Source organism: Psammomys obesus, unplaced genomic scaffold (genome assembly GCF_907164565.1).
Source record: "Psammomys obesus unplaced genomic scaffold, mPsaObe1.curated_primary_1811, whole genome shotgun sequence".
NCBI lineage: Eukaryota > Metazoa > Chordata > Mammalia > Rodentia > Muridae > Psammomys > Psammomys obesus.
This window is the reverse complement of record NW_026590767.1, coordinates 4,118,532-4,146,491: the sequence shown is the minus strand read 5'-3', so window position 1 is coordinate 4,146,491 and position 27,960 is coordinate 4,118,532. Positions and strand designations below refer to the sequence as shown.

The following is a 27,960-nucleotide window of genomic DNA, read 5'->3' as shown; positions in this document are numbered from 1 at the left end:
TTCTTCTTCTTCTTCTTCTTCTTCTTCTTCTTCTTCTTCTTCTTCTTTTCTCCTTCTTTTTCCTCTTCCTCTTCTTCTCCTCCTCCTCCTGCTCTTCCTCCTCCTGCTCCTCCTCTTCTCCTCCTCCTCCTCTTCTTCTTCATCTATTTTTTTTTTTTTTTCCTGACACGGGTCTTACTAGGTAGCCTTGGCTGGCCTGGAACATCAGGCTGGCATCAAACTCACAGAGAACTTTTTGCCTCTGCCTCCCAGTTCAGAGATTAAAGATGTTCATGCATGCCTGGTACTATGTTAACTTTTGGAAGAAGTAACCATTTAGTAAATGGTTATCCACCAGGAAAATTTCAGACCATACCACATTTTGCAACCTTTATTGTTTTAATTTCTTTTAAATTTTACTTTTTCTTTTTTAAAAGATTTACTTATTTATTATTTATATGATGTTCTGCCTGCATGTGTGCCTGTGCACCAGAAGAGGGTACCAGATCCCACTGTAGATAGTTATGGGCCACCATGTGATTGCTGAGAATTAAGCTCAGGACCTTTTAGAAGAACAGCCAGTGCTCTTAACCTCGGAGCCATCTCTCCAGCCCTTGAAATTATTTTTTCATAATGAGCAGCATAATTGTATGTGGGTAAAGAACAGAAACCATTGCCATAGGCACCATACATCTGAGGAGGGTTTATGCCCAGCAGATAGTAAACCCTCAAGCCCTGTGGCCTTTCTGCTGTTCCCTGCAGAAACTGGGACCTGCCCGTCTACCTCACAGGCTTTTCAGAAAGATCTAATAGAATGTGTGAAATAGTTGAAAACAAGTGAAAAAGTGCTATGCAAATATAAGATGGCTTAATTATGTCGCTGGTAGAGAATTAATTTATAATTCACTGAAGGAAAATAGCTTAAAACCAACTCACTACATATGCATGTAATTTATTCATATAACTTAATTATATGTTAAGTCAAATGTGAGAAAAATTCATGTGAATTTGAGCTTAGCAGCATTAAAAATTAATATTACATTTTCAGCCCAAGGGCTTATATATTATCTTTGAGAAAATAGATTTCCTTTTGAAAAGAAATCAGATATAGCAAAAGCAAAAAACTGTCACGAATTTAAGTGTTTGGTTTCTGTTCAAAATACAATAAAAATTTTAAACATGTGGATAATTGGGTATTCTATGACATTTGATCTACAACAAAGTTAAAGCAACCCTAGTACTCAAAGAATATGACAGTTTATAAACAAAAAATATTAAAAGCTTTAAACTATGAAATTGTTTCTCTTCTCTAGGTGAAACATGGTTTCTCTAATATAACTGGGATTGATTACTGTCCTTCTGCAATTAAACTTTCTGCAAGTATTTTAGAGAAAGAAGGGGTATCTAACATTAACTTAAAGGTAACTATTTTTTACATTAATATTTTAAAATAAGCTATAATGTTTAAGTGTTTCTAAAGTATGTTAATCTGCTGACTTTTTGGAATTTGTAAATTAAGGATCAATCATAAATAATACAAACTAAAGCATTTAAAAGTAACTATTAAATTTTGATCTAGTTAGTCTAGGCAAATTCCTTTTTTTGTTTTTGTGTGTGTGACAGAGTACTGCTGTGTAACCCAGGCAGTCTCGAGCTTGCCTTCTCTTGCCTCAGTCTAGCATGTAACACTGTTCTTTGTGGAAAGGCCTTCTTTGTGTGTGTGTGTGTGTGTGTGTGTGTGTTCATATGATGCTGTCCATGTTTGCAAAAACATACAGTACCTGACTCTGCATTAATCAGGTCAAAAAGTTATAAATGCTAGGTGTCCCTGTGGTACTGTTTTCTGCCTCAGGTTCTACTAGAACTGGAAGCTACAGCCACTCAACTGTGAGGATGGCAGGATTTGGTTGTTGCTATTTCTCAAATGACTTAATGTAAAAAAACCTTATAAATGCCTAGGATGTTATAACATTGTTATTTAATTCTTTGTCTAATGGCTTTAATCGTCAGCTTGACCTGGCCTAAAGTCATCAGAGATAAAAGCCTCAGTTAAAGAACTGTCTAGATCACCTTGGCCTGTGGCCATGTCTTTGGGGATTGTCTTGATTACCAGTAGATACAGGAAGGTTCAGCCCACTGTGGGGGCACCATCCCTAGTATTCTTAGTATTCCTAGGCTATATAGGGAGCTACTAGCTAAACATAAGCCTATGAGAAAGTCAGAAAGTGAGCTAGCTTCAGGTTCTTGCCTTGAGTTCCTGCCGGACTGCGACCTGGAAATGTAAGAGAAAATAAGCCCTTTCCTATCCAAAGTTGCTTTTGGTCTGAGTGTTTTATTGCAGCAACAGGAGGAAATTAGAACACTAAAACCCAAGAAGTCAACCTCATTTCTTCTCTTTTCCTGTCAGTCATTTTTGCCTCACCACTTTTATGCTTACACACCTCAGATCCACATACCTACCACACACTAGTAGTTTTGATCTTAGACAAAAAATTGGCTTACATCAGTGTTTTGGTCATAGACCTCCATTGGCTCCTCTACATTCACATAGAACTAGATGCTACAGCTAGATTTAGGAACCCTTCCTTGTGCTAGAGTCAGTATATTCCCTTGAATGTTTTAGATAAGCCCTCTGCCACTGAACTCCATCTTTAGCCCTCATTTCACCTTTCTTCCTTCCTTGCTTCTTTCTTCCCTTTCTTTTTCCTTCCTTCCTTGCTTTCTTTTCTCAAGACTATCCTGGACTTCAGAGAGATCAGCCTGCCTGTGCATCCCAAGTGCTGGGATTAAAGGTGTGTGCCACTGGCCCTCCTTTTTAATTCTTTCCTCTCACTCAGTATCCCAGTGACTGGATACTGTTCATGAGCTGTGTTAAGTGTGTCTGAGGCTTTATCTTTACGGCTTCTACCTTTCTTTCCTTGGGTCTCAAAGGCCAAGTTTGTTTCCTTTAGTCACACCTCTGTTGAAATAGTGCCTCCTTAGAGCAGCCTTTCCAGCTGTTTTTTTCTTTTTTTTTTTCCTTCCAAATTTCTTTTTTTTTAAAAATCAATTATATTTTAAAACAATTTGATTAAGTTTTTTTTTTTTTTTATTTTATGTGCATTAGTGCGAAGGGTGTCAGATCCCTTGGAACTGAAGTTACAGATAGTTGTGAGCTGTCATGTGGGTGTTGGGAATTGAACTATAGTTAAGAGTAGACAGTGCTCTTAACCACTGAGCTGTCTTTCCAGCCCTCCAAATTTCTTTATTTCTATTGTGTAGGTGACATACATGCCTGCATGTATGTCAGCGTATCATCTGTGTGCCTGGTGCCCAAGGAGGCCAGAAGAGTTGTATTTCCTGGGACTAGAGTTACAGATGGCTGTGAGCTGCCATGTGGACTCTGAGACTCTAACCTGGGTCCTCTGGAAGAACAGCACCATTTCCTAGCTCAGGCTGCTTATTTACAAAAAATTTATCTTCCTAGTCACTCACAGTCTTATTATTGTTTTTCCTTTTCTTTCTTTTTTTTCCCCACAAGATTAGGGGTGCTTCCCTTGGTAGCCTGGGCTGGCCTAAGACTTGTGACTCCCACTACCTTCACTTTCTGAAGACAGGACTATAGGTATTCACCATCTTGGCTGGCTCATGATTTCCTTTGTTTTGTGCTACTGAGACAGGATCTTCTATCGTTAAGGTTAGCTTCCAGCATGCTATATGGCTGAACTTGTGGTCATCCCATGCCTCTTTCCAAGTGCTGGAAGCACAGCCATGTGCCACTATGTTCAGCTTTTTTCTCTCTAAAATTACACTCATGTGCCCCTTGTGCATTTTTGTGGGGGCAGAGGTGCCACGGTGCACAGTAGAGAAGGATCTCCTCCCACCACGTGGGCTCCAGGGATTGAGCTCAGTTTGTTGGGTTTGGTGGCAAGTTACTTTATCTCCTGAGCTCAGGCCCTATGTTTACTTTATTTTATTTAAGATTTATTTATTTTTATACATATTAGTCTGTGAAGGCCAGAAGAGGGCTGCAGACTCCCTACATCATGGGTTACAGGTGATTGTAGGCTGCCATGTAGGTGCTGAGAACCAAACCTAGAGCCAGCAGTTTATTTCCAGACCCGGTTTTGTTTTTGTAATAGCACTGTATCTAAACTAATTTTAAAATGATATTTCACGGTATACCATAATTAAGCCATTGTAATTAAAATTTTTTTAAAAGATTTATTTATTTATTATGTATACAGTATTCTGTCTGCATGTAGACCTATAGGTCAGTACAGGGCACCAGATCTCTCCATAGATGGTTGTGAGCCACCATGTGGTTGCTGGGAATTGAACTTAGGACCTTTGGAAGATCAGCCAGTGCTCTTAACCTCTGAGCCATCTCTCCAGACCCACTTTTTAAAAATTTAAATTTCATTTATTTATTTTTGTGTGTGGACTTGTGTGGGCACAGTTGTCCACACACATTCATCTATTGAGGTCAGATGACAACAACATCATGTGGCTCCCAGGGTTCAAACTAGGGCTGTCAGGCTTGGTAGCAAGCCTCTACCTGCTGAGCCATCTTGCTGGCCCCTTCTGAAATAGTGTTAACATCTTATCATATTCATTTATTTATTTTGTGTGTTGTGTAGATGCACAGCAGCATTCTTGTGCAGGTCAGAGGACACTTGGGGGAGTTAGCTCTCGCTGTAGTATCAGTTCTACAAAACCACTCAGGCTACATAGTTTGTGTCAAAAGCCTTTACCTACTGAGTCTGAACCTTTAAAAAATTGTGTGTTTCTCTGTGAGTATGTGTGTGAGTGTAGGTACCTGTGGAGACCGGAAGCATTGAATCCTCCTGGAGCTCGAGCTTTTGGCAGTTGTGAGCCACCTGATGTGGGTCTTTTACAAGAGTAGATGTGTCCCTAACTACTAAGCCATCTCTGCAGCCGCTTGAAGTATTTTCTTAAGTTTATGTTTTAGCTGGGCATAGGGGCACAGGCCTTTAATCCCAGCACTCAGGGAGGCAGAGGAAGGTGGCTAGCCTGGCCTATAAAGCCAAAGAGAGCCAAGGCTACACAGAGAAAGCCTGTCTCAAACAAACAAACAAACAAACAAACAAACAAACAAACAAAGAATATGCTTTAGTTAGTTTTTTGTTTTCTCTGACTGAACAACATAGACTAGGTAATTTATAAAGCATAGAAGTTTATTAAGTCCACAGTTTTAGCAGATGGAGAGTCCAGGATTCTTACATGATGTGATAAGGAGCCATCTTCTTGCATCATAGCAGAGCAAGTAAGCCAGAAAAAGCTTGCTTTTATGTCAAAGCCCCTTCCTCACTAGCCTATTAATCTATTCATGAGGAGAGTCCTCATGACCCAATCACCTTCTAAGGGTCCCTTCCTAATACTGTAACATATGACTTTGTGTTTAGGTTTCCAATATGTGTATTCTGGAAGATGCTCTTAAACAGTAGCAGCTTATAAAACACAAGGCTGTTGTATTCTAACACAGGTTTCTTTACTCTTTTGCTTACTATTATATCCTGTATTTAATAAGTACAGGTGTCATGAAATACCTTTGGAATATAAGAATGTTTTGTACAGGTGTTTAGGATGAGGATGTTCCTCGAACTGAGTGGCTCTTCATGTAGTCTTTGTTTTGGTTCAGATGTAATGAATTTTATACTTTGCATATGAGAGGAAGAAAGGTCCCATCTTCAAATACATGCTGTGTGTGGTGGGTTAGTATGCACCTGCAGTTTTAGTAGTCAAAGCAGATCTAGCAGAGCCTGGGCTTCTGTGTGAGACCCTGTCACCAAAAAAGAATCTGAATACCAATATATAGTATCCATTTTAGGGAAATTGTTTTAGATAGTTGCTTGCCCTATTAAACTTGTATGAATGATAATCATCTAATCGCTCATTTTTAAATGTATTTTAAAATTAAATTCATTGGTAAATTTTTGTATTATAAAATGAGACACATCTCTTTCAAATACTGCAGTTGTATTAGGTTATTAAAAACAGGATGCTGATGAATTATTTAAAGCTAAAATGCAAGACATTTACCAAGTTAAGTAAGCATAGTTTAAATAGTCTCTTAATTTCTTAAGCTTCATGTCTTTTGTTATATCCATTAGTAGCTTTGTGAGCTGCTAAATCAAAACAAAGGAACTTTTGATAATTCCTTGTTTACTTTAGGCCACTCAAGTGGGAGTATAAGTCATCAGTCTTCTTTCCAATGACCTGGGTTCCAAATAAATTTTGTCATTTTGATAAGTATGTTAAATATTTTCAAAAGAATCAACTTTGTGTAAAATGGGCTTTTGAGCCAGTATTCCTGGCTTTGATTTGTTTCCAAATTTGTAGAGATTTAAAATGTCCTGGAAACACTATCAACCTCTCTTCTAAGTTTGGCTTTAATGATCTCGGAAATAAAGAACATAAAAGTTAGCTATAAAGTTGAAAATATGTTTATTATATGTAAAGTGCCATCATAATGGGCCCTTTTATCTCTAACCTTTTACATGTTGTCACTTAAGTTATATAAAGATTGTGTTAATTGTTCTCATATGGACACTCATTTCTAATATAGGTAGAAGACTTTCTGAATCTTTCTACAAAGCTGTCTGGATTTCATGTTTGCATTGACAAAGGGACTTTCGATGCCATAAGTCTTAATCCTGACAATGCAGTTGAGAAGAGGAAGCAGTATGTGATGTCTCTCTCCAGGGTGTTGGAAGTAAAAGGCTTTTTTCTAATAACCTCATGTAATTGGACCAAGGCAGAGTTGCTAGATGTATTCAGTGAAGGTAACTGGCTGCCCGGGGTTTGACTATATGCTTCCTTAGGTTTTTATACTTCTGCTCAGCTCCCCTGTGGGTACAGTGTTTTACATTTCTGGTTGTGGGAATTGCCTGCGTTTCTTCTGTGTTAATGACCTTGGTAATAACTTTGAACTGTGTATACAAAGCACAGAAAAGTAAATTGGTTGGGATCCAGAGGCCTTTTTAACATTTTTCCCAGAAATCCTGGCAGTTAAGTACTAAAATTTATGAGCTTGTAAAGATCAAGCTCTTTATTTAAGCAATGCAATCTTTTATTTAAGCTGTATGATCTGCTATCCAGAGACTCAGAGCACATGTGTTGTGCTTTTGACTTCAGTGCACTAATCTATAATCATGCAAATGGAAGTACATGACCAGTGTTTGAATTTTATACATAGTTTATATGCTTTGCTTTAGGGGTCACTTGAGTGTTCAGGATTTGTTTTTTGTTTCCAGTATATATGGAACAATTATTTTTGACATTGCACAGAAATGAAATGAGGAATTTATGGCAGTTCTACATACTTGTTTTTAAGGAAGTTCCCATCTGCCTTTTTTTTTTTTTTTTTTTATTTTGGGTAGGATTTTTTTCTGTCTATTAGCCAAAGGTAATTAGGACTGTTCCACTACCTAGGAGTCAAGTGAGATTGAGACTCTGTATCTGTACACAGAGCACTTGGAGTTTTCTCAGCTCTTTTTTGGACACTTGAAGAAGCATTTACCTTCCAGTTTATTCATGTAGCAACAGGCATTCCTGGCAAAGTACTTGGATAATTTTTTGGTATTTGTTTACCTTTTTCTTAGAGTCTTTTTCAGGGTTAGTACTAATTATTTTATAGAGGAATGGAAGGAATTTTTGGGATGGAGCATTAAGTAAATGATTCTAGACTAAATATTTGGTTACATTTTGACCCCTATTATAAGCTGATGAGAAATCAACTACCTCAAGAGAGTTTTCTGCACACTGTTTCTGCACCCATGTTGCATCATATTGAATGTACCTATACTAGATTTTGTTTTCTTTTTAGTGTCGGAGACTAGGCAGAGAGGCTATGTCCTGTGTCCTCTTATGCACATTCAGTGGCTTTTGTAGGTTTTATAATGGAAAACCTGAAGTGTTTATTCCTGAAAATATGAGCTTTTGGCCTCATTACTATTACTTTCAGAAAACAAGAATTGTATGTGATTTACTATCTTTTATTTTGTCGTTAAATTTATTATCTTCCATGTTAACATTTGTTTCTCTTAGAACTATTGGGTTCTATCAGTAGTCCTTCCTTCTTTCCAAAGCTCGACAGTTTTAATAAATGCTCAAGAGTTCCGCTGTGCAGAGCAAGTTCCTTTCCTGGTTCTTAAATATAGGTGTTCTTTTTTACCCCTGGAACCAGCAAACAGAAACACATTTGTCTGTCTTTGGTAATGAGGAACAGACTTTAGCCTGGAATACTGTGCTCTAAAATGTGGATGTGTGTGAAAACTGTTGAGTAAACTCTTTATATTCAGTTTTAGAGCACAAAAAGAGAACTAAGGAAAATGTATAATAGGTGGTTAAAGAATCAGTTGCATAGCATTAGAGACTTTTTAGATTGAGTTGCTTTGAAAATGGTGCTTGGACTTAGATGCAAGACAGCAGCAGAGTACTCCACCCCATGTCGCTGTGAAGGGCCTCACTGTTAGCTGCCACAGTCCATTGGCTTAGAATGAAGCTTACCTCACCAGTCTTGGTTTTAATTAAACATTTTTTATATAACGCATTTTGACCATGTTTCTTCCCCTCCCCTAACATTTCCCAGATCCTCCCCACCTCTTTATCCACCCAACTTTCTGTTCTTTTTCTCTTTTAAAACAAACCAAACCACACCAAAACCCAGAAGCAAAAATGACCAAGAAACACATACAAATGAAAAAGGAAACTCCAAAACAAACAAACAAACAAACAAACAAACAAAAAACCCAGAACCAAAAAAAAAAAAAAAAAAAAACCATAAAAATGGAAATTTAAATAAAGAAGCAAAAATGCTCAAACAGAACATAATGAGACAAAAAGTTGCCAGGTGGTGATGGTGGCACATGCCTTTGTTCTCAGTGCTGGGAGGTAGAGGCAGGCAGATTTTTGAGTAGCCTGGTCTACACAGTGAGTTCTAGGACAGCCAAGGTTACATAGAGAAACCCTGACTTGAGAAACCAAAACCAAAAAGGAAAAGAAAAGTCTAGAAAAATACCATTGAATATGTTTTGTGTTGGCCAACTACTCCTGGATATGGCACTTGTCCTGAAGTGTGGTAATATACCCAGTGACAGTCCATTGGAGGAAACTGAATTTTCTTTCCCAGTGGGTATCAACTATACAAATAGCTTCTTGGGTGGGAATCTGTGTCTACTTCTGCTTCTCAGTGCTGAGACCTCATCTGGCTTGAACCTGTTCAGGACTCCTGTGCCCGTGCCTGCAAGTGTGTGTGTGTGTGTGTGTGTGTGTGTGTGTGTGTGTGTGTGTGATATGCCACAGTCTCTCTGAGTTCATTTGCCTCATGTTACCAGTGTCTTAAGATTCTTTGTTTGTTTTCCATATTTGAAATGAATTGTGCAGTTTTCCTTGGTAGTCCTATTCATACAATGTAAATGTTTTATGCTATTTGTTTAGTGACCTTACAGCTTTGTTTTATTATTTTGTTTTTATGGGCTTCAATTCTAGATCCAAGCCTCATAAATACATAGGAGGAGAGTGTTCTACCACTGAAATACCCTTTTGTTTGTTTGAGACAGGGTCGCTCTGTGTAGCCATGGCTGGAACTCACCATATTGACCAGGCTGGCCTTGAACTCATGGATCTGCCTGCCTCTACCTCCCAAGTGCTTCACAGTTGTTTATACAAGCAAAACACTCATACTGAGACTCCAGTTTCAAAACACAGGAAATTAAAAAAAAAAAAAAAAAAGCATGCACCACCACTGCCTGGCTTCCTTATTTTATTTTTAATGAAAAAAAAAAAAAATCAAGTTGAGTGGTGGTGGGGCACGACTTTAATCCCAGCATTTGGAGGCAGAGGCAGGCGGATCTGTGAGTTTGGGGCCAGCCTGATCACAGAGCGAATTCCAGGACAGGCAGGGCTACAGAAAGAAACCCTGTCTCAGAAAAAAAGAGAAAAGAAAAATAGAAGAGTGTGTGTTTGTGTGTGCGTATCATACATTCATGATATGTGTGGGTGCAATTGCAGAGGCTTGTATGTGAACGAAGGACAACTTTAATAGTCTCTCCTTTCCCTCCACCTTCATGAAGGCTCTAGGCATTGAACTAAAGATAACGCAAGAGCCTTTACCTTACTGGTTCTCAACCTTCCTAATGCTGCAACCCTTTAATACAGTTCCCATGTTATGATAACCCCCCCATATACACCATAAAAATTATTTTTGTTGCTACTTCATAATTATAATTTTGTTACTGTTATGAATCATAATGTAAGTATCTGATATGCAGATGGTCTTAGGCAACCCCTGTGGAAGGGTCATTCGACCCTCCTAAAGGGGTTGCAACCCACAGGTTGAGAACCACTGCTTTACCTGCTCAGCACTGAGCCATCTTGCCAACTTTGTTTTATTTTTAAAAGCAAAGTAACAATGCTAATTTACAGTTTATTTTGTAGTCTAAGGAAACACTAGTTTTATTGTTGAATATTTAGAAAGTCACACGGAGGCTTTGCTATCTAACATGTTTGTATAGAATTCAGGATCATGGAGAAGGTTCCTTGAGCAATGATAATGATATGTCTTACTTAGAGGAGGGAAAGCTGAGACTTGAACCTAGGACACTACCCAGTGTCTAAGGATGCTTTTCTTTTAAAAGTATACTGTGCTCTTTATTCCAAGAGAATTTGGATATTAATCTTTGTTTAATTTTCTTTTCTAAAACTTGTGGGAAATATCCATAGATTTTTATTATTTTAACTCTTTTTTTTTTTTTTTTTTTCAGAGCTGAGGACCAAACTTAGGGCCCTGTGCTTGCTAGGCAAGTGCTCTATAGCTGAGCTAAGTTCTCAACCCTATTTTAACCATTTTTAAGTATATAGTTCATAATGGTATTATATACTTTTAATTTGTTAGATAGAGGCTGGAGGGTCAGGAGTTTGAAGGTCATCTTTAGCTATATAGGAGGTATAGGGCCAGCGTCACAGGAAAACCAAATACAAGTAAATCCATAAATAAATAGATAGTGAATTAATTGTGCAGTTCAGCCAATTCATCCATGCTGTTATATAACCATCAGAACTCTGTCTTACAGAATTCTCTCATTATTTCCAAAATCATTTTTAAAATTTATTTATTTTATATGTATTGGTGTTTTGCCTGCATATATGTCTGTTTAAGGCTGTCAGATCTTGAAGTTAGACAGTTGTGAGCTGCCATGTGGTTGCTGGGAATTGAACCTGAATCCTCTGGAAGAGCAGTCAGTGCTCTTAACCACTGAGCCGTCTCCAAATCCCACAAAATAATTTAACCTTTTGGTATTACATGCCTTTGTATGTAATTGCCTTGTATGTACATGCCTTTGATGTGGTTGAATTACTACATGTAAGGCCATATAAGAAGTAGTGATGGCATATGACATTAGTTTAGAATGTCATAGCTACGTCCTACCAAGGAGATGGTGAAGTAGACTAAGGGAGATGGAGAGTACGGGAGGGAAAGCAGGACTAAAGGAAATAGAAAAGGACTTCACTGATGATTGTGTTTGGTCCTTTTTGTTTCTTGTTTATTTAAAAAAATGTTTGGGAGTAAGCTGGAAAGGAATTGCAAAATTAAATTTAGTTACCAGTTTGAAATCACAAAAGAAAATCTAAATTATTCTTAGTTGATATCTAAGTGCTGATTTCTATGCTTGTTTCTACCCAACAACCCATTATTTTAGAAAGTTTTTGGAAGAACATTGTTGGTACATATATTTCTAACACAGGTATTTAATTTTGTCTTATAGGATTTGAACTTTTTGAAGAGCTGCCAACACCCAAGTTCACCTTTGGAGGTAGATCTGGAAACACTGTAGCAGCTTTGGTTTTTCAAAAAAGAGAGATTTCTTTGGACAAAGTCAGTTAGCTTTGTAGAAGAAACTGCACAGCAAAGTAAACCTGATACACAAAAAGCAAGTACAAATAATGCTTAGTAAGTACCCAGGCTTAGGAAGTATAAATAGTGCTTAGTAAGCACCCAGGCTGCACAGATTGAGTACAGCTAATGGGTGGTGGGAATCATCATTTAGATATATCAACTAAGAATAATTTAAGATTTTCTTTTGTATTTGAAATATAAATATTTTTCTTGTGATTTATGACAGTTTTCTGTAACTGTTAGCAGTTGAAAACTTCCAAGTAGTAAATGAATTTACAGAAAGCGTCTCTTCTTGGTTTTTGTGCCTTGGTAAAGGTGAATTGAATATGGCTATTTATGAAGACTTGAGCAAACTGTTTCAAGGCTGGAGTAGTTAAGTTTTCTTCCTGCGTTATAGTATATGTTGTAAGATAAACAGTGCAATTTTGGGTTGATAGCTGGAAGAGCTCTCTGATTGTCATGTGTAGTAAGCAAAACCAGAGGAATTGATGAAATACATCTATCTATCTATCTATCTATCTATCTATCTATCTATCTATCTATCTATCTATCTGTCTATCTTTGTATCTATCATTTATACAGTATTCTGCCTGTATGTGTGCTAGCAGGCCAGAAGAGGGCACCAGATATCATTGTAGGTGGTTGTGAGCCACCATGTGGTTGCTGGGAATTGAACTCAGAATCTTTGGAGGAACAGCCATTTCTCTGAGCCATTTCTCCAGTCCCTATTTATCTATTTATTTAGAGACAGTGTCTCACTATGTAGGACCAGTTGGCTTAGAATTCACAGAGGTCCACCTGCCTCTGCACCACCAGTGCTGAGATTAAAGGTGTGCACCACCACAGTGTTAACTATTTATAGTCTTTGCCCAGTGAAGGATAAATGGGTAGTGTAAGGAAAGGGAATAAGGGAATACCTTGAAATGCTTAGCCCCATGTTAAGTAATGATGTTTTATTAAATCATTGAGTCCTCCTGGTATTTTCTTGAAGTATTACTTGTTTGTGTACAGGAGAGCTGAGCTGACAGTAAAGAGACTTTTGCATGGTTAAATAATATCCGATGGAGCCAAGATTCTTAGCTGGGTCTGTCTGGCTCTAGAACCCTTCTTTTAACATAGTCTACCTCCCAGCTGCCAAATCTCTGTTTTTATAGCATCTGTTAGTTAGGGCTACATATAAAATTCAGGTGGACACTTACTTTTAGGAGCTATACAGGCCTTCATTATGTTGATCACTAACAACTCTGCCTGGTGCTGCTCTGTGGACTTTGAGAATAGTGAGTCAGCCACCTGAGTCTCATGACATCTATTATTGCTCTTTACCATCTATTTGTCTTGAAAGACTTTCCTTTCCTAGGAACTGAATTTTAAGTAGAGCATGGCACACCTGTAATCTTAGGACTCAGGAGGCTGAAGTAGGAGGAGGAGGAGGAGGAGGAAGAGGAGTGTGTGTGTGTTTGTGTGTGTGTGTGTGTGTGTGTGTGTGTGTGGTGCGTGGAAAACTAGGGAGATTGCCATGTAAGCATGAAGACCTGCGCTCAGATCCTTAGTAGCTATTTAAAATGCTGTAGCAGCATGCACATATAATCCCAACACTCAGAGGCAGAGACGTGAGGGTTCCCTGAGGCTTGATGGCCAGGCAGCTTAGCTAGATCAATCATTCAGCTCCAGGTTCACTGGGGGATCCTGTCTCAAAAAACAAAGTCATTGAGAACGATACCCAGCGACCTCTGGCTTCTACATACACACCCAGGCCTGATGCACACACATGCCAGCATATACACTCACAAAAAAAGGGGAAAACTGATTTTTGTCATTCATCCTTCTGGGGAAGGGGCTTGTCAATTGTGTGAACTTTCAGGCATGTAGAGACAAAGGCTCCCTATCTGGGAGCTGATTCATCTGGAGAGTGTTTATATATTACTTTGAAAAGATCAACTGTATCTCCTATTTATATCTAATATTTAGTGGGGCTGTATTTGGGAGAGTATTTTGGTATTGGAGTCTTAATATAAGGTTTTTTTTTTTTTAATTATATAACTTTTGGGGAGCTGGAGAGATGGCTCAGCAGTCAAGAGCACTTGCTCCTCCTACAGAGGACCTGAGTGTGGTTCATACCATCTGTCACTCTAGTTTTTAGGGATCCAATACCCTCTCTTCTGGCCTCCTTGGGCACCAGACAGGTATGTAGTACACACACGTGCATATAAGAGAAATACCTGTGTGCATAAGATAAGAATAAATACATCCTTAAAAGTTATCTGACTTTTGATGATTTCCAGCTTTTTGGGCCTATTGGGTATCAAAACAAACTTTTTCTTTCTTTCTTTTTTCTTTTTTTTTTTTTAATGGTAAATACTCTTCTAGCAGTTAGTCTGGTCCAGCATTATACAGTTTTTCCATTTTGAGGGGTAGAAGAGGACCAGCTTGAAATTTCTATCAGCCTAACCATAAGGCTACCACTTGTCTTTTCAAGATCTGGAGACAATTACATGGACTTTGAACAAAAACAATGATTTTGGAATAGCTTTTATTTTAACATTCAAAAAGTGAGAAAGTACTTTAAATATATGCAATTTAAGCTTTTCAGAGAATTGTGCTTTGTAAGACACAGGATTTTTTGTGTGTTTATGAACACACACACACACACACACACAAGTGCATAAACACACATGCAAGTGCGTATACACGTGGAGGCCAAAGTACCATTTTGTTTGTTTGTTTGAGACAGGATCTCTCTACTTTGTCTAGACTGCCTCGGAACAGGCTTTGAACTCAGAGATCTGTCTGCCTCTGCCTTCTTGATCGGAGGCTGGGACCAAAGGGGTGTGCCACCACACCCAGCCCAAGTAAGGTAAGTACTCTTAGAGGTTTGTTGGGTAAGCTTCAAGTGTTATTAGGCACCAGGCCGACCAATCACTTTCTGTGGACAAGCCGACTCTAACTCACTTATAGCTTGGTGTGTGGCTATTGAAGTTGACGGAGCCCCTGTGTGGGGTGTTGGTTCAGTTCACAACGTTTGCTTTTTCCATTGTGGAGCTCTTGATAAGGTTAAAAACAAAAACAAAAACTTGTCATTTTTTTCTTAGCACTTTAATCTTGCTAGAAGAGATTTTAATCCCTTTAAGGATTGAAATCAGAATAAATAGAAGGTCTGAAATTAGTATTTTCAGACAGGGAAGAAATTAGTATTTTCTAATGAGAAATTAGTATTTTCAGCTAGGGAAGTGGTGCAGGCCTTTAATCCCAGCCCTTGGGAGGCAGAGGCGGGCTGATCTCTATGAGTTAGAAACTGGCCTGGTCTATAAAGCTCAGGACAGCCAGGGCTACACACAGAGAAACCCTGTCTTGAAAAACCAAAAAGAAGAAGAGGAGGAAGAGGAGAAGAAATTAGTATTTTCAGATAATACCAAATTGTTAAAAGCCTAGTTATGAAATATCCCAAAGATAATGAAATAAGCTATAAAATACTTTATTTTAAGTCTTAGTATTGTTAACTCTCATAAGTCTGTGGGCACATGAATGAAATGTTTCAAAACAGGAGCAGCACATGACTGTTCTGTGGAGAAGAAACTGAAATCATAATTTCATTTAATCAAAAGATATTCTGAGGAAACTTGTTTGAAATGCAAACAAGAACTGAGGCTTTTTCTGGTGAAGCTGCTTCAACACAACAAGGGGTATCTGTAGGAAGCACAGGTCCACAGGAAGTCTGAGGGTCCATGGGGAATCAGGGGTGAATGGTGAGGTCAGGCTCCACCACTTAACAAACAGAAAGTTTTTACAACATTTGTTTTAACCCAAGTGTACAAGTTAGAGTTTTTTTCGGGGATTGGCACTTAGGGCTCTGATTCAAACCTGACACTAGTTTTGGCAACCACTAAGCGATTTTAAAATAAATACAAATTAAACTTTTTTTTTCCCCATTGTAGTAGCAACAAGCTTGTTCTTCTTTTTATTCATTTCCAGTATTCATGCAACCTTCTGTTTGAGAAAAGAAGGGAGCCAAACATATATAAAAGACTTTAATATCTCATAAATTGTTAAAATTTCTGTAACACCACAGTGTAACACTTCATGATGATGGGGTTCATTCTCATCCAGAGAACTTTTGTTTGTTTGTTTGTTTGCTTGTTTATTTATTTCTTTATATAGCACCCTGCTCCAGAGAACTTTTGAGATACGATTGTTTGATTTTGTTTTTCTTCTCTTTTCTTCCCTTCCCTTCTCCTCCCTCCCTCCCTTCTTTCCTTCCTCCCTTCCTTTCTCCCTTTCTTCTTCCCTCTTTTCCTCTCTCCCTCCTTCCCCTTTTTTTCCCTTTGTTCCTTCATTCCTTCTTTCTTTAGATAAGGTCTCCTGTAATCTAGGCAGGCTTTGACCTTGTATTGCAGCTGAGGATAGCCCTGAACTCTGATCCTTGATCTTTTTGCCTCTGTCTCCTGTGTTGGGATTGTTAGGAGTTCACCATCCTAACCCTGCTCAAACCTAATCAATTTCATTTTGTAGATTGTATCTATATATGCATATATGTATGAATGTGTCTGAATTTATCTCTGTCTGGTAACCTACATTGAAAATAAGAACAAATATGAACAGTTAGTTTGTCTCTAGGGGAGAAATCTGAGTTTTGAGTTCTTTTTTTTGCCTCTGTGAGCTAGGATCTATCTGCTGCAGAAACAGTGCTCAGCTTTCAGGGCAAGAGACCAAGTGTCTTGAGTTGCACAGAGTAACCACTCCAGCTAATTGTAGGTGGTATGGATGGCCTCTGAAAGGATTCTTGTCCAATATATTTTACTGGAAGAAATCTGCCACAACTTAGAGCTTGATTGTGGGAAGCAAGGAACACAGTAAATTTAAAGATGTACTGGGGAGAAAAATTAGAAAATCCTTATCATTTCTTTTGGTTAGACAGGAAACAGAGATGTTCTTAGATGAAGGGAGAATATAGGAACATGTCTTATTAACAGTTAATGGAGGAAAATTAATGCTAATTTATTCTTCATACACACCATGCAATTTGTTAGAAAGTAAAAGAATAGTTTGGAATTCTTTGGTCAATTGATGGATTCCTATGTTAGGGCCATAGAAATGAAACTCAACATTGAGTAGATAAATACCCAAGCCCACAGGCTACAGAAATGCTGAATAAAACCAGCTCTACAATGGAACTCTGAAAAGCACTGGGTATCAAGCCCAGTGAATGATTGAAAATGACCTTAGCAAAATCCCTGGAGTGTTGTTGAAAGATCATTCATTTCCAGCTTAGATGTCAAGATGGGCTCTAGTAATCAGGAAAGAAAGAGAGTTTGAGTGGGTACTTACTGAGTTTTTAAAAATCTTTATAACACAGTGAGTTAGACTAATATTAAAAGAGCTTCTCTAGCAGAAATTTAAGCTGAAACTCTGTGGACTTGTAGCTTAGGTCCAGGGAAGCCAAATTAAAAGAATAGGAATAATTCCTAAGACATGAAAGCATCAGTATTCTGTGTTTGTGGAGTAGGACTTAAAGAAGGATGTAGAATGTACTGATAGAAAGTACTTTTGTCATGCTGATACTGTTGTGAGAAAGATTGAAAACTAGGCAATCCATTGTATCTTAAAGTATTTGTAAATTACTGCCTAGCTTTCTAGAGCAAGCCATAAACCCCCCAGATCTACAGCTTTCATTATTTAGAGGAAACTGCTTTCCTATAGAAATGGAATATTTTTAAAAGAAACTTTTAAATTTATTATTTGTGTGACATGCCATTTGGTGGAGTGCCTGTGTAGGTCAAAAGAAGGTGTTGGATATCTTGGAACTGGAGTTACAGGCAGTTGTGAGCTGCCCAGAGGGTGCATGGAACCAAATCTCTGGAAGAGGAGCAAGTGCTCTTAGCTGGTGAGCCACTTTTCCAGCCCTTGCTTTATAGTTTTACATGTTGTTGTTATTACTGTATCAACAAATGATAAACATTTCTGTGACTAATCTTTATTGTGTATTGTGTTTTAAAGCTCTTTAAAGAGTGAGTCTAGCCAGGTGCCTTTAGTCCCAGCACTCTGGGAGGCAGAGGCAGGCAGCTCACTGTGAGTTCAAGGCCAGTCTGGTCTACAAAGTGAGTCTGGAACAGCCAAGGCTACAAAGAAAAACCCTGTCTAGGACCCCCCCCCCCAAAAAAAAAAGAGTGAGTTTAATCTCTCCATTTCCCAAAACCATAAGCATTGACACATGATTCAGCAATTACATATCCTAGATAATACCGGAGTAGTTTAGAAAGAAGTATGAAATGCTTCAGTTGACTAGGGGTGTTCACTAATGCACTGTAGATGAAGCGGTTTGTTGTCAGGGACACTAGCAGAGTAGAAACTGACCTGGGCTGTTTCTTGCTATTGCCTTTTTGCTGCTTTAGAAAGGACAGACTTGTGAGGAAGAGGCTAAATGCAGATGAGTGTGGGTGCTTAAGTTTGGGTTTGCTTCCTAGCCCCTTGCTAATATGAAAATGTCAGCCTTTGTTCCCGTCTAATTTTAGTACATCCTGGCTAAAAAAAAATATTAGGATGATTTCCAACCATGGAACTTGGAAAGGCGGGGCACAGGGAGGAAGAGCGGAGGAAAGAGTAGTTTATATTCCATATCCGCCTGCCTTTCTGTGACAGCATCTAGCCCTTAATCTGTTGATTTGCTGAGGATATAAATTTAGATGCTCTGAAGCAATGATAATTAGGTTTTCCTTCTGTATCTTCTGTAGAAGCCTCATTGGAGTTGGAATGGGGAAAATTATAGAATGATATTTAATAGAGTATCCTGTTGTTTGAGTTAGAGAGTCATGAATAAGCTTTGTAAGGGAAGCCTAGAGTTGTGAGGGATAACATACACTTGTGTGATTATAATTGATACATCTGAGGTATTTCAGTGAACCTGCTGTTATGCTGCTGTGTAAATGAGAGTAATATTTGTTATTTTTGAGAAGTAAGTATTTTTAGAAGTAAGCTGCAGTTTTGAGGTGTTTATCACCTCACATTCCATAGCAGGCTTAGAAGGAAATCTCTGATTCTGTGTAGAGAGCTTCTTGGGTCAAATACTTGGTAATATACTTTGCTCAAGAGGAAGAATAAAGTCCCACATAAACTTATAGTTGTGCCAATTATTATGATTATTGTTTAATTAAAAAGTAATTAACTAGATTAAACTAAAAGTATCTTACCTCATTATGAAGCTGTTCATTTAGTGAGACTCAGATGGGATGCTCCTATAGTAAAGATGCTACATAAACAAAAGAGATCATTTTGTTAATTCTTTTTGAGTAATGGTTTGCAACAAATGAAATAGCTTAGTTTTGAATTTGAAATTTAGTTAACTTGTCTTGGTTCCTCTTGTTGAATAGCTGCAGATGGTTTGTGTTTAAAATCTATTTAAGTGCACTAGGAGTACAGCTAGTAGAGTTCTTGTCTGGCATGTTTAAGGTCCTGGATTTTACCTCTAGCACCACAAAGTCAGTAAGTGAATTTGTACATGGTAGAGTAAGTTTCAAAGGGATCAGACCTACAGAAACCACTTTCCTTTCCTCTCCGTAAATCATGGCTATTCAATAGGTAAACTTTAATCAAAAGAATACATGTGAATACATATGTTTATTTGGTGCATGCATGTACATATATGTCCAAGTGAATGTACTGTGGCAAGTGGAGCTTAGGATAACTTTCAGGATAACTTTCTACTATGTGGGTCCCAGAGATCAAACTCAGGTCACTGGGGTTGGTGTTGGGAACCTTTCCCCATTGAACCAAAGTTCCTTTCTACCCATGCAGCTCAGATACTATATTATTATAAACTGGGTGGCATAAACTGCAGGCATTTTTTTTTTTTTCAGAGTTCTGAAAGCTAGAATTCCAAGAACAAAGTGCTGGTAGAGTATCATCATCACTATTTTTTAAACATACATTTATTTATTTATTTATTCATCATCACTATTTATTAAACATACATTTATTTATTTATTTATTTATCTATCTATCTATCTATGTATCTATTTATTTATATGTGTGTGGCACACACATGTGGAGGTCAGAAATAACTTGTGAACTTAGTTCTTCCTTCTACCATGTGGGTCTTCAGGATTGGATTCAGATTGGCAGGCTTGGTGGCAGGCACCTATACCCACTGTCTATCACCATGCTTGTCCCTAGTTATGTTTTATTTTAAAGCCTCATTCCTTGGCTTTTAGGTGGCTGCCAGTTGTGTGTTCACATCACCTCTTTGTGAGTGCTGGGGAAGAAAAGGTGAAGGAGAACAAACACACAAACTCTCAGGGGCCTCCATGTGAGGGCCCTGATCCCACAACCTCTCCTAACACTGATAATCCCATAAAGGCCTCATCTGCAAATACTGCTGCATTGGGGCTTAGGGCTTCACTGTATGGTTTTGGGGAGGGAACCAGCAAAAATTTCTGAAAATTGAGACTTAATGAACAATGCCTAAAAAATAGGTTTCTAGTATATATGAGGCATTACACACTCCATTTGCTAAGTGTCAGCTGTTGGGTAACTTGATAGCTCTTAAACTAAGGTATCTGTATATTAAAAAGATGTATATGTACCTATAATAAAATATTTGAAGCAAATGAGTATTTTTAAATCTGAAAAACCTTGTGCCTGGTGACTGATTTTTTTTTTTCTGATACATGTCTGATTGTATTCATTTGACCATAAAGATGACCAATAAATTCAGAAATTTACACCTTTTATTTAGTCTGCTTCCATCTTACATGTAGAAAGATAAGATTAAGGTCAAATGAACAATCATGATACTATAAAGAATCTTCCTCTGTTTCTTCTGTGCCCCAGATACATGCAACAGAGTACTCCCAGCTGAACCACTTAGGCTTTGAGATGCTTCTCATGTGCCTCACAGAGACTACTTGAGTCTAATTTTTTCCTTTTGTACCCCCTGCCTTGACAGCCAATCAGTTTGATCTGTAAGTATTTATCCTGCTGATGAAAAAGGGTTTGTTTTTTGTTCTGTTTTGCCTTTTTGTTTTGGTGGTGCTGTGATATAAGCCCTAGGGCTTTGAACATGTGAGGCAAGCATTCTACCACTGAGCCCATCTCAGCTCAGAAATTGAACTTTGTTAAAGGCACTAGCAGATTACCTAACATAATACTTGTTAAGGCTGCTTTACTTTCTGTCGATTTCTTTGAAGCAGCTTGATAGGTGGAGAGAGAATCAGGTGTGGACTCTATTCAACAGGGCGGTGAATATTGAAGAGACACACGGAAAGCAGCTTAGTGTCAGATAAGTATTCTTTCCTCCTAGAACTAATAGTAAACTCTTCAGGATTCCACCCTGCAGTGCCACCAGGTTAATGTATTTAGAGCCATAGAAAGATGCTTGTATTGTTGAGTGAGAGAGAGAGCATCTGTAACGGTGCACTCTTCAAAACAGCACCTTTTCACTTAGTAAAGGAATGAAGAGTAGCTGCCATGATGCTGGATTTTCATATGTTTTCCTGTGTTTCAGAGTGTGAAAGAATACCTTTCAGATTGAGAACATGATCTTTTTGCATAGTAATAAATGGTAAGAATGTAGATGTGGAGGTGAAAATGTTAATGTGGATGTATTTGAATTGAAAACATGGGCAAGGTTACCATTCATTAGCCCTGAGCCACGGCATGATTCCAGGGTCTGTCAAACAGGGATGCAGGATCACGGAGCAGTGACCCAGCTGCACTGAGGCTGTTGAAAATAGAGTTGGATTTTGATTTTACTGGCTACTTGAGAAGCAGTGGACTGACATGTTATAGCTAGTTTCTACTCTGTATCATCCAGGTTTGATTTCTTTGACTTGAGTCACATTTCTTTCCCTGCTGTAACGTGAGTTAATTGCCATTTATATTGTTTGATGTTGAGTAATAGTTTATCCAGTTGATTCTGAGTTTATGGTAGAACTGACAATAAAGTGTGTGAAGGTACAGTGAACCACTTGTTATGCTAATCTAGAAAACATGTCTTCAACCTTCTTACTGATGGTTAAGTGAATTTCTTCAGAGTGCCAAGCATGAATATAGAACAGTCAGACCCCGGCCCTGATGCTTTTCCTAGTTGATCCCAAGAAATTTCAGATCTTTTTGGTTAACACCCTTGCCATGGGCTCAACTCTTGCTATGTAGTTCTGACTGCTTAGAATTCACTATATATGTTAGACTGGCCTCAAACTCACAGAGAGCCTCCTGCCTCTGCCTGTCTAAAGCTGGAATTACAGGCTTGTGCAGCAAATTGTAAAAAAGCTTTTGAACCTTTATTGTATTTGTTTTTTTTCCTAAGCTTCACTGTAGTTCTTGCTGCCTCACCTTTCCATATGCTGGGATTACAGGCAATTGCTACTATTCACAGAAAGAATTTGTACCATTTTAAAGAAATTTTGATAAAGTCTGAGATCTTTCTAGAACAGACTGTAATCAAGGTGGTTTAAAATGACTAACCTCGCTTTTACCAAGTTTTGAGAATTTTTATTCTTTTATCCCTGACCTAGAAATTAATTCTTTAACATAGGAAGTGAACTTCTCATTTGTATCAAGAGTCCCCACTCCTGATCTTGGAGGCTGAACTAGGACTTCATGTGTGCTTGTCAAACACTCTACCACTGAAGCTAATCCCCTCCCCACAACAGCCATGTCTATCCCTTTATGCTTGTGGTGTGGTTAAACTACAGCTGCAGGAGACCTCATGCAAAACTGGCAGGGAAGAAAAAGACTCAGGCATGGGTTAAAACAAAAGACCTTAGCTCTTAGATACAACAGATTGACAGACTGCTGAAGAGAGTGAAGAGATTCACAAGGCTGAAGTGAAAATAGGCAAAATAGGTTTGCCTTGAGGCAGTGAGTTATATGATGGATGCTCAACAGAAATAAAAATAGTTTGGGTTTGATTTGCAAATACTAAATGAATTTTAAAGAAAAACTTGATGTATTTTTTTTTAAACTTGAAAACAGAACATGAATATAGTTTGGGAATACAGTTGAAATGTTTTCTAAATTAAACATAAAGCAATATGAAAATAACTGTGCCCTTGTTTTCAGCTATGTTTTTGATGGAGTATCAGGCAAACTTGTAGATGGCTAGTTGTGTTGTAATGACATTAAAGTCTACATCTGTTGCCATCACAAATACATCAGAGGATATGCTTTTGTTAATTTTTTTACAATTATTTATGTCTGTATTATGAATATTTTACCTGTGTGTATGTGTGTGTACTACATGTGTGCTTGGTACCTGTAGAGGCCAGAAGAGGGCATCAGATCCCCTGGAATTGGAGTTAATGGATGGTGTGAGCTACCATTAAATTCTGGGAATTGAACCCAGGTCCTCTGCAATAACAATAAGTGCACTAAACTGCTGAGTAATCACTCCAGCTCCCGAGGTTTTGTTTTTAAAGCTTAGTATTAGAATAGTAAGATTCGCTCAGTACATTTTCTTATGCAATTAATTGAATGCCTTTATTATATTTTTTCCCTTTTATTTACTGCGACTAAGCTTCAATGCCTATTTTTCATTCCTATATTTTCTTACAGCATGTAGTAATAATAGTCACTAGGAACTTAAAAAAAAGTCACTACCAAATTGAATTTTCAAGTTTTAACTCCTGCTCTGTTCTTTTTAGTTTTTAGCTTGCCTTACCCGGAGGTCTTCTATCTGGTGAGTTGCAAGCGTGACATTTGCTGTGTTTTCAGCACCTGCCAGCTTGGAAGCCAGGGTTTGTGCTCAGGACAGAGGCTCACAACCCACACTTTGTGGTGCACAGTGCTGCCCCAGCTGGCATGCTTTCGTGCCTCAATGGCGCGAGACATTCGGTTACAAAGCAGCACTCCTCCACAAGTGCAGATTGCAGTACTCATTCCTTTCCAAGCTGCTTTCAGCTCTTATTTTATGTCAGAGGAGTGAGATTGGTATCGTTAAATTCACCACTGTGGTCATTTTTCAATGAAAAAAAAATTGGACTATTTTTGATAAAAAAATATAACTTTTTTCTTTTAACAATCAAAATGCTTCTAATAAATAGGTTAAAATAGCATGTCTTTTATATATCTAGCATACATATGTTATAGCCCTAGATTTGTAACTTATTTTCCTTGGTGGATAAAAAGCAAAGGAAAGAACAAAAGAATTAATGTATTAGAACATGGGCATTAGTTGTAATTCAGTGTGGATGTGGGAAAAATTGCAGAATTTTTCTAAGATCCACATATGGGAAATGCCCGATGCTCAGAGTTTTGGCTTCTAACTTTGCCCACAAACTTTACATATTTTCCAAAGAAATATATTCCATCTACTTGCTTTCAGTAGCCAATTCCTTTGAAAACATTTCAGGTAGATTTAGTGATGTCTGTCTTCCCATAATCTGTTATAAGCAATTTTAAGAGGTTTTGCTTGGGAAAAAAAAAAAAAAAAAAAAAAAAAAAAGGTCTTTTCAGATGTAGAAAGAACACTGTGAAATGTGAGTGACTGGCTTTTAATACAACAGTGTGACAAAGAGGCGCAGTGGCTTTTAGAAGCTGAATGAAGGGGTTGGTACATAAGCATCTGCATACTGCTCTTGGGCCCAGTCTCTAACATGTCTGACATTTGTTTAGCTCACTTTGTTAGTCTAGATGAATTCCTATGGTCATTCTCTTACAGTTTTTTAGTGGTGTGCTTTTAGACATAGGTACTGAGCATTTACTGGCACCGACTCAAACTTCAAAGCTTAGCTCTTTATTGTTTGAACATCACATTGATCTGGTTCTAAAGGCATAAAAATAAAACACCCACTAACTGCTTTAGACACTCCTTAGTGCATATCAAAAGCAACCTTTACCCTCCTCTCCATAGATGTACTTAGGTGAACACTTCATTAACTTGTTGATACAAGTTATAGTTGGTTACACCCTTTCTTAATAAAATACACCCTTATTGTCTCCTGTTGCTTAAGAGCTTGGAATTGGGGAGCTGTAACAGTGATCCTCAGCGAAGGATACGTGATGCACGCTGTGCACACAAGCAGCCCTCAATTTGCCAGTCCTCCTTTTGGGGGAAAGCCAAAAGAACCAGTATTGCTTATCCCTGGGTCTCAGATTGGTCTTAGAGGAAGAGACTAAGTAATCCCTACATTTTATACTTTCCGGGGTGTTGCATGGTCCTAATCAGGTTTGTATTTATTGAGGATAATGGCAGAGTTGCAAGTGGTCATTTTTTTTTAGATTTGTGGGTTTATTTCTGAATTGGCCTGTGATTTGTGTTTAGGTGTCTGGTTGTATTGTAAATCTGGTTCTGATTTGGTTGATCGTTTAGGCATGAACAAAGGTAGACAGTTGAGCCCCCTCCCTCTTTCCGTTGCTGCTTACCCATTCTTAACATTCAGCTGACTGGGTTTGTAGCTATTTTGAATTAAACAAAACTTTAATACAATGACCTGGTGGACAGGATTTTATAAAGAGCCATCACATTTAGCATTAAGAAGCAAAGGTATGATAACCTTTATGGAGGACTGACATAAGCCTTAATGTGTAGGACTTTTTAGACTTGAAGATTCAGATTTAGACAACTCCATTGGTTAGCTCAGCTCCTTAAGCAGGAACTTTAGTCCTAGGCAAGGCCAAGAAAGGCTAAGAACCAGAAAAACAGGCTGTTTAGGGTTGGAAAAGGTGTTAGAGCAAAGGAGCCCATAACCCCCATCTTTGGAATTTCATGAGACTAACATGGTCCTGAAAGCAACAAGAATAATGGTTACAATAATTGTTTCCAGGCGTAGGACCCCTGGCATCTTGATTTTTTTTTAAGTTGACCTGATGAACTAGTAATTGCAGGGATAAAGGGAATGTTTGCCAGCAGGAGTCACTCTAGGCCTCCCAATAAAAAGTTAGTTCATTAAATTCTAGTCTTACAGTGCTCGGAGGCTAAGGTGATAGTGCTGTGATAAGGTGGCTTTTCGGAAATGACCGTAAGTGTATTATAGCAGCCTCTGCTTTCCCCGTGAGCCTCCTTTTGACAGAATATGAGGTTCTTATGGCCCTTAACACTTTTTTTTAAAGGAAGTAATGAAGTATTATGGATGTAAGCATCTTTGTATTCAGTGTATTAGCACACTTTGACTTCTTTAGGGTAATCTGACTATCACATCATCTCTCTGAGGTGAACAGACACCCTTTCTTCTGATGAGCAATCTTAATCTCATGGCAGAACCTCTGGCATGAACTGTAGTCAGTGTGAAAGAAGTTAGCTCATGCTTTTCTGAAAAGAATAGGTCCAGTGTGGTGACAAACCGAAATATTTCAGCAATAGCCATGAAATATAAGTTTCCCAAGTGCACACAAACTCAAAAAGTTAATTGTTCATTTATGTTTGATACTGGGATTGCAACATTGGATTAAAACCAATTAAATGTTCCTCGAAGCAACAGAAAAAGTTTCCTGATTTATGAATAGACCCATTCAAACGGTGCAGACACAATCCATGTACAGTAATGAGGTGTTTTGTTTTTTTGGCAAAGGAGAACACAAAACAGGCATAAGGACTTAAAAAAACAAAAACAAACAAACAAACAAAAAAAAACCCAGAACTAAAAATCCCTGTTTGGATCAAGGTTAATGACACACATCAGCAGGAAGGAGTGATGGGAAATCTAGGGCTTCATTTCACAAGGAACGTAGTCCCCTCCCCCAGGTGAGCCGCACAATGAAAATACTCTGCTTATTCTATCAGGGTTACATTCCTGCACTTAAGTCAACATCCTAAGTTACAGAACTAAACATGCCCTGCCTCTGCTTAGCAACCGCAAATCCTTCCTTCCCCAGTTGCATGTATTTTGGATGTGGCATCTGAAGTACAAATTCCTCTATTTCGATCGCACCCAGAGTCAGGAACAGTGCTTTATTATCCGAAAGTGTGGCCGCTCCAGGCTTTCCTCCCCACCCCCTTGTGGTCATGTTCGCCGCAGATAGGATCATTTCTTTTAAACTGCAAAGCCTAACCCGGAAGCTGGCCGTCCGAAGCCCACGAGGCCTGGGTTTCGGTCCTGACTTGTGCGGGGCTACTTCTCGCGGGTCGGGCCTCTAGGGGTGAGGGGCGCGCGGTGCGGGTTCGCTGGACACCCGGCAGCCGGAGGCGCGCCGTTAGCCCCCCTCCCAACTCCCCGCCCACCGGCGGCTGCGCGCACTGCACCTCGTAGCAGCACGCCGGGCGCCCCGGCCGCGACGCCGCCCGCACAGCGCCACCGAGTTCACGCAGCCGCGGTCGGGCGGCCCGGCGGCGACGGCGGGCACTGGCGGCCTGGCCGAGGCCGGTTAAAGGGACGAGTTGCAAACAGTTCAGGAAGTGACAAGTCGATTTCCTCCTCCTCTGGAGCCGCTCGGTACAAAGCGCTCGGCGCCGGCAGGAGAGCGTGCGCACGGCGGACGCGGGCGAGCAGCCCGGACGACTTGGCGAGCGCTAGCAGTGACGGCCCGCGTCCGGCGCGCACAGTAAGCGACCCGGCCGGGTGACCGCGCCTGGGGGCTGGTCCGGAGCGGGCTCGGTGCGTGCTCCCCGGCGCCGGCAGGGGAAGCCCGGCTCGCGTGCGCTGCGCTCGCTCTTTTCTTCCTTAATGCTCCCGGCTTTCTTCCCCCCCTTTCTCCTTGTTAGGCGGCGGGTCGGGTGGTTTCTGCCGGCGCCTAGTCTCGCTCGCCCTGGTGCAGGCGTGAGACTTGTCAGCGCGCAGGCGGGGGAAGAGCAAACCTGGCGCTGCAGAAAAGTCTGCGCTCCGAGGGCCAGGCGGGCGGCCGCGGAGACGGCTGCGTCCGGAGCAGCCTCCCTCTCCGAGGCTCAACTTGAGCCCCAGCGGAGCAGCAGCGGAGGCGCTGAGCCCCGAAGTTCCGCATCGTTTGCAGACAACTCTTTTGTTCACGGAAGTTTACACCCGCCACCCCCTGGATGCGGGCGCGCAGGGACGACTCCAAGGCTGCCCGACTGGCCCGCGCGGTGTCGATGGGGGTGAGAGGGCGCTCTGCCTCGGGAGGGGAAGCAGGCGGCGTGGCCGCGGCCAGGGCTTGCGGAGTGGGGGTCTCCTGTGCCGGCGTGGTTTTTGCACATGGCGAAG

At 39.5% G+C, this 27,960-nt stretch overlaps 1 protein-coding gene across 2 annotated transcripts in view; it reads left to right on the top strand.

Annotated features, from left to right (window-relative positions):
- Nucleotides 1-27,960, top strand: part of Eef1akmt2 (EEF1A lysine methyltransferase 2) — a 76,310-nt gene that overhangs the window by 12,443 nt on the left and 35,907 nt on the right. Inside the window, exons 4-6 of one of the 2 annotated variants that reach the window (XM_055608820.1) lie at nucleotides 1,293-1,400; nucleotides 6,548-6,764; nucleotides 11,748-12,160. In XM_055608820.1, coding sequence (XP_055464795.1) covers nucleotides 1,293-1,400; nucleotides 6,548-6,764; nucleotides 11,748-11,866 — 444 coding nt within the window. In that variant the 3' untranslated portion in view covers nucleotides 11,867-12,160. Of the gene's footprint in view, nucleotides 1-1,292; nucleotides 1,401-6,547; nucleotides 6,765-11,747; nucleotides 12,161-27,960 lie in introns of those variants that run through there. The other variant, XM_055608821.1, reaches the window with a different exon arrangement.